A 7,475-nucleotide genomic window follows, 5' to 3' on the forward strand; every position below is an offset into this window, starting at 1 on the left:
TTCCATAGCATTATTTGATTTCGTTGCTACATGGGTTTTGCGTGAGACATAGCACCATTTGAAAAATTTGCGTCAATTCTAATGAAGTTTTACCCATCAATTGGGTACTAAAGCCCTATGTAAATTTTTATGTACAACGGTAAAAAACACGATTAAAACCCATTTCTGATCACTTTTTTTTTTTCATTTTAACGCAAAAAAAATATTGGCAAGACAACATTTTTTCGATGGATCAACTATGGTTCCCTTAGAAAGAGCTTTTAAGCAGGCCGTTTTCTGTCAAGAAGGACCGCGAGGTTAATTTTTCAAAATTGATTTAAAAATCCATTTTAAACTCTTTGTGGTCGTACAAAGGATCATTGTACTCAGAAAAATAAGCTTTATCGCTGTAAACAATAGTATCAGCAATGTAAGCTTCATTTTAGGACCCGATTCCATATTTATAAATAAAACGAAAATCTTTACTTTTTTTTATTGATCTGTATTTACATTCAGACAAATTTTAGGTTGTCGAAACAATATTTTTGATTTTCTTTAATTTTGATTTAGGCCGTTGCAAATATTTTTTGAAGTTCATGTCGCTCGACTCTAACCAAAGTCGAGGGGGGCAAAAATATAAAAAAAACGTTACTTAATCCACCCGTAGGTGGTTGGTGCCTTCCTCTCATTCAAAGGGTAATGCTATCCAAAATAGACACGCTCGTGGTAAGGTCTTTTAATTACCTATCCAAAGATAGGTCGCATGATATATTTGGAATAGGTTTTCATCTAAATATCTGAGAACTGGCCTCCAAAAAGTGTATAAATAACACTTAAGTGCTTATAACTTTTGATAGGGTTGTCAGATCTTCAATGTTTTGGACGCGTTGGAAAGGTCTTTTGATTACCTGTTCAACGACGGGTTGCATGATAGATCCGGACAACGTTTTCATCGTGATATCTGAGATCCGGCTTCCAAAAAGTGCATAAATAACACTTAAGTGCTAATAACTTTTGATAGGGTTGTCAGATCTTCAATGTATTGGTCGCGTTGGAAAGGTCTTTTAAATACCTTTCTAAAAATGTATAACATGCCGGGGTTTCTTACAAAAACCACCCTTTTTACAATCTTCCGGACTTTTGTCAAAATCGTTTTTCTAGCATAACTTTTGAAGTACTTAACTAAACTGCATTATTTTTAATAGCGACTTATGGGACCCCAAAACGGATCGAATGACGCCAAAACGGACAAAATCGGTTCACGCAATATCGAGATAATCGAGTGACAATTTTTTGATCAACATCCCACCACACACACAGACATTTGCTCATAATTCGATTCTGAGTCGATAGGTATACATGAAGGTGGGTCTAAGAGGTCTAATTGAGAAGTTCAGTTTTCGAGTGATTTTATAGCCTTTCCTCAGTGAGGAAGGCAAAAAGTATAAAAATTTAAATTACGAGCCATGGTTTCAACATTTAAATGAAAAAAAGTGTTTTAAAATGCATTATACACTAGAGCAGTTCTCTACGAAATCGGTCTTTTTCATTTAAATTTAATTTTTGTATTTTTTAATCCGGCTGAAACTTTTCTGGTGCCTTTGGTATGCCTAGTGCGCTCATCACGGGAATTCCCGGGACAAAAATCCCGGGATTTTTTTTTATACTTTTCATCATAAACCGGCATCTGGAGCAAATCAGGACAAAAGTAACGAATTAAGACAGCTGTTTATGCTATTTTTTTAAATTCCAGGTTGTGCAAAAAATCTTTGACCGAGTTATGAATTTTTGAATCAATACTGATTTTATTCAAAAAATCGAAATATAGGTCGCAACAAATTTTCAACTTCATTTTTCGATTGCAATCAAAAAGTACTTTAGTGAAATTTTGATAAAGTGCATCGTTTTCAAGTTAAGGCCATTTCCAGGTAACTTTTTTTTTAAATAGTCGCAGTTTTTCATTTTTTAAATTAGTGCACATATTTGCCCACATTTGAAAAAAATATTTTTGAAAAGCTGAGAAAATTCTCTATATTTTGCTTTTTTGAACTTTGTTAATACGGCCCTTAGTTGCTGAGATATTGCCATGCAAATGTTTATTGAAAATTGATGTTTTCCAATTCTCACCCACCATTTTCTAACGTCGATATCTCAGCAACTAATGGTCCTATTTACAATGTTAAAGCATGAAACATTCGTGAAATTTTCCGATCTTTTCGAAAAAAACATTTTCACAATTTTTGAATCAAGACTAACATTTCAAATGGGCCAAATATTCAATATTACGCTCAGTCACATCAGTCCTCTAAAACATATCAAAAAATGAAAAAAATTAAAAATAGTGTTTTTTTTTGCAAATCAAGTTTTAGTGACAAAAAATTAAATAAAAAATCACAAAAAAAAAATTACCGTGTATCATTTTTTTCAGTGTAGTCCGTATCCATACCTACAACTTTGCCGAAGACACCAAATCGATCAAAAAGTTCCTTCAAAAGATACAGATTTTTGAATTTTCATACATCGTTTTTGTATGGACAGCTGCCAAATTTGTATGGAAAAATATATGGACAAACTAATGATGCAAAATGGCTTCTTTGGGCATACCGAAGGCACCAAAAAAGTTTCAGTCGGATTAAAACATACAAAAAAATCGAATGACCTAAATCTGAGAGAACTGCTCACTAGTCCAGTTGTTTTGCCATCATTAGTTTCCAAAATATCTAAGTATTGACATTTTTTTTAATTTTTTGCGAAAAATATTTTTTTTGCGGTGCTGTACATTGGGATTTCATAAAAATTCAAAACATTTTTAAACAAGCTCAAACATTTGAAATTTGAGGAAACTTTGAAGTTTTTTGGAAAAATATTTTTTGCCCCCTGATTTTTCACACCATTTTTGAAGGGGGGGCGACATAAACTTTGAAAAATATTTGCAACGGCCTTATTACATTAAATTTATTTTTTTGATAGTAAGGATTAAATTTTTTTTATTATAATTTGAGGTCAAGAGGAGGATTGAAAAAATCAAATTTCAAGCCTTATTTTCAAAAATTTTTGAATTCATGTAAACATATTTTTTTCTAAAGTTAAACGTTAAACGGGTTTCGATTTCAGATAAATTTAAAAAAAAACTTGAAAAAAAAAACAAGATAATGCATAATGAAAAGTACTCCTAAATTAACAGAAACAAAAAAAGAAAAACCGCTTTATAAATAATGAATTTTGGAAATTTTTGGAATTTGCATTCGAAAAATAATATAAAGAAATTAAAAAAAAAAAGTACACCGTTAAATCCAGCAAAATGGGTAACAAAATTCATGGTTTTTGATATTGGTAATGAAAATGGCCATTTTCACCGGATTGGACACACCCAGTGTGGCCATGGCTCTGAGGGAAGGTTCTACCGGGGACATTTATTGAACCATACGACTTGGGGCAATTCATGGTTTTTGAAACTGGTAATGAAAATGACAATTTTGACAGGATTGGCCACACTTGGAGTAAATATGGCCCTGGGGGAAGGTTTTCCCGGGGGGACATTTACCGAACCATACGATTTGGGGCAATATGGTTTTTGAGACTGGACTTGACTGGTCTATGATTTTCCGGATGCAGCTCTATCGCTGCCGTTTTTTTCTGTGGGGGGGAGGGAGAGGGGGGGGGGCATTTTCCGAACCATACTTGTTTTGGCAAAAAAATTTCCACAGGGGTGCCATGATTGAAAAAAAAAATATTTTTTTAGAGTTTTGTACAAAGTTCTTTGTCATATTGGTCATGTAGAACATAACTATCTGCACCTTTTTTATTAATAAATTGCCTAGACTAGTTTAGCTCTTATTTGTCAGTAGACGATATCTCAAATTTTCACACCTTATTTTTATTTTGAAATTTAAACCGTCATTTTAAAAGAGCTAATTTTCGTCGTTTTCTATTTTTTGTAAGGAGATGTAGAAATTTCTGGGAATTTTGACTCCTAGACATTGAAATTGAATAAATAATTTCCAACATATTATCGATTTAAGGCTAGTACGCTGATCGGAAGGAAAGGGGTCAAGAAACAGCTTTACGAACAGCAGAACAAAGGAGAGGGAGTGATTTCTTGGGGCTTTTCTTCACCCTCTCTGGCTTGCTTACTCTGCCGCTGTTGCCCATTTGAAATATTTCTTGACCGATTCCTTCCGAAATGCGTATACCGCTTTAGGTGGTACCGTACAACTTTTCTGGAAAGAAAAAATCGATCGAAAGTTCCCTCTCAAGATACAGATTGTCAAACATTTTGATAGCACTTTTGAAAAGATAAGAACAAGAGTCCTGCTCAAAAAAGACCCTTCCACGTTCAGGCACAAATCGAACGCACCGCAAATCTGCTTTGATCCATTCCTACCGTTTGTCAAGCAGGTATTTGACTATGACAAACAACCAAACACGCTCATTTTCGTGTTTGAATGTTGTTAAACTTACAAACTAGGTATTTGCGGCAAATTCACAAACAACTCAAAATGTATGCAGGCTGACGTTTCTGCAAACAAATGCAGGCAAACTGTCAAAAAGTGCGAGTTTGTTTGTTTGTTTGTTTGTCATAGTCTATTACATACTTTTATTCAAACTTTAAGTGGCGCACTTTTTCAATATTTATTTAAAGTATTTTCGTACTTTTTGGGTGCGGGTCGACATAAACTTTGAACAATATTTGCACGGTTTAACTTGGCGACAACAATATTGGCCGTACTTCTCTATTGCTTAAAATGGCGGGGTCGGTTTAGAGAGTTGAAGTTTGCATGGGAATTTAAAAACAAATTTTTACTGGTCGAAATCATAACCAAGCTAGGACAAATTAAAATTATTTTTTCGACAAGATAAGAATTTATATCACAAAAGGTTGGACCAATGCATAGTTGCTTAAATACAGCCAATGAAATTAAAGCAAACAGGAAAATTGAGGTTTTGCATCACCGTTCAAAAATACAGATTTTGAATATTTTATCAGCCATTTTGTATTGTCAGCTACCAAAATTGTATGGAGACTTGAATTGACGATTTAAAGATACCAAATGTCTTCTTTGCTCATAGAAAAGGTAGAGACAAAGTTTCATTCAAACAAAAAAATATAAAAAAAAAACAAAATTTGCTAAAGCAAAAGAAGAATCTTTTTAATTTTTTTTTATAAATATTCCAAAATACCGTCATCAGGGGTGACATTGGGTCCGGAGGTGGGATTGAGTCTTATAAATTTCGACATTTTTGTATAACCCAATCTCACCCCCATACCCAATGTCTCCCTGATGACGGTAATAAAAAAATGCGGTAAATCAGATTAAGGTGGTAACAAAATAAAAGCTGCAATTTTTATAGCTGAAATGAAAAAAAAGGTAAAAAACTACCATAACGGCTCAACATTCAAACAAATAATCATTTCAGTTTCAACGCCGCCGAGGCCGGTGGCATGAGCCAGGACATCCCAACTATGGCAAAGAACCTGGTGAAGCGCATGCTCTCTGATCCCAAAGTGGACATCCAAAACCACTGGAAGCTAATCACGCTGCTGATTGGAGGAAACGACTTTTGCTCCAACATGTGCTACCTGAACCCACCGGAAAAGGCCCTCAAATATCACGAGCAAAATCTGCTAGCTGTGTTGCGGATTTTCCGCGAGTATCTCCCACGAACCCTGGTTAACATCGTGGCCAGTCCAAGTAAGTTTGGGATCGCTTTTTGCTTGAATTTCAAACACTTACAATCAACTTCCCTCCCCCTGACAGACGTCGACATCCTGACCCAGTTCCGGGGCAAGCCGCAGGAGTGCGTCACGCTGCACGTCCTCGAATGTCCCTGCTTCATGGCCACGCGGTTCGCAAGCCAGCGCCAGCGGTACATCAAGATCATCGAGCGCTGGAACCGGCTGCAGGAGGACATTGCCAACCGGACGGAGTTCCACAGCAAGCCGGACTTTAGCGTCGTAGTGCAGCCGTTCATCAGCGATCTGAGCTTCCCGAAGAAGCCAAACGGCGACACCGACTTTAGCTACATGTCCTACGACTGCTTCCACCTGAGCCAGAAGGGTTACGCCCGGTCGGCGAACGCCCTCTGGAACAACATGTTCGAACCGGTCGGACGGAAGGCCCACGACTGGGAGCAGGAATTTTCGCGCTTTATCTGTCCCACGCCGGAAATGCCGTACATTCGCACCAGGGGTAACAGTTAGGAGGGGGTCAACCGCGAGGGAATCAATTATTTTCAGTGAACAATCTGTGATAGAGGTGAAATGAGAGTGGCTTCTAAGCTGCAAAGTTGAAAAGGGGAATTGGAGAAAAAGGGAGGTCAGGTGATAAACGCAAACTTAGTGCAATAGCAATCCTATCAAGAGACTGTCATTTTGCCGTTTAAATGTAAGTCAGCGTAGGTCAGTTTAAAATTAAGGGTCTTCCATCATCGACGGCAAACAATCACGCTTGGGAAATGTTGGAGAGTACATTTTCTGTAAAAAAAGGTCATCAATAAATTGTTCAATTGAAATAAGACTTGGAATAAACACTGCTCAATAAGGTAGGTAAATAGAAAACTTATTGTTTATGAGTTCAGAAAAATATACATGATACTTCGATACTTTTAAAATTATTGTTTTATTATGAAAAACGTTATCAATTACACCCAAAATTCAGAATCGAGATAATCGTTCTCTCAAAATTTATTGAGGGCTCAGAGCCAAAATCGATAGAATAATGGTACCAACTCACACCATCATAACAAATGAGTTCATTCGTTAGTTGAATCAATAAATCTCCAACAAGTGTCATACATCGACTTCTGACTTCTCCTTGGTCACCAAGCTGTGGTGGCCGAGGCAGCTAAGTCATTGGATTGGTTTGTCAAAGGTCTCTGGTTCGATTCCCGTTGTCGACACTTTTGGTTTTTTGTTTGACGGATGAACTTTTTTTGCAAATGAACCTCGAGAGAATAGTTCTTTCGCCCATCTCGAGCTTTGTTCTCTGCGTCCGTGAATGGTACCACTATTCTCTCGACTCGAGACCAACATTCTCTCGGACTAGCGCTGCCAGTTTTGGGTGTAGAAACGTAAGGAACCTTGTCATTTATTATGATTTAGTTATTTCATACAACAATTTACAACCCTTCCGCTTTATGTTCGCGATTAAAAATTTATATATTTTGTACAGTCCAGACTCAATCATCCGAAAGCCATGGAGAAATCACTTCGGATAAATCTAATCTTTTTTTTTGGGATATCAAAATCACAAAATTTATTTAATCTAGCGTGACAAAATTGCTAGTGGCCACACGTTAAGATTAAGAGCTTTGGTGTCTTCGAGAGAAATGATCAGGGTCAATAGGGTCACCTTTGGTATGGTGGACAATAGGGTGGTCCAAATTTAAGGGTGGTTCAGAATTTTTATTTTGGCGGGATGACGAGATAGTTGTAGGAAACACCATTTGAGCAACTTTGCTGAATTCGCAATTCGCAATTTCGCAATTTTCAGTGT

The 7,475-nt window shown here is 36.6% G+C and overlaps 1 protein-coding gene across 2 annotated transcripts in view; it reads left to right on the forward strand.

Annotated features, from left to right (window-relative positions):
• Positions 1-7,144, forward strand: part of LOC120420926 (phospholipase B1, membrane-associated-like) — a 29,130-nt gene extending 21,986 nt beyond the window's left edge. For both annotated transcript variants that reach the window (XM_039584055.2, XM_039584054.2), the window contains exons 4-5: positions 5,398-5,672; positions 5,739-7,144. In XM_039584055.2, coding sequence (XP_039439989.1) covers positions 5,398-5,672; positions 5,739-6,181 — 718 coding nt within the window. In that variant the 3' untranslated portion in view covers positions 6,182-7,144. The remainder of the gene's footprint in view (positions 1-5,397; positions 5,673-5,738) is intronic.
• The last annotated feature ends 331 nt before the right edge of the window (positions 7,145-7,475 follow it).

This window comes from Culex pipiens, chromosome 3 (genome assembly GCF_016801865.2).
Source record: "Culex pipiens pallens isolate TS chromosome 3, TS_CPP_V2, whole genome shotgun sequence".
In the NCBI taxonomy this organism is placed as follows: Eukaryota; Metazoa; Arthropoda; class Insecta; order Diptera; family Culicidae; genus Culex; species Culex pipiens.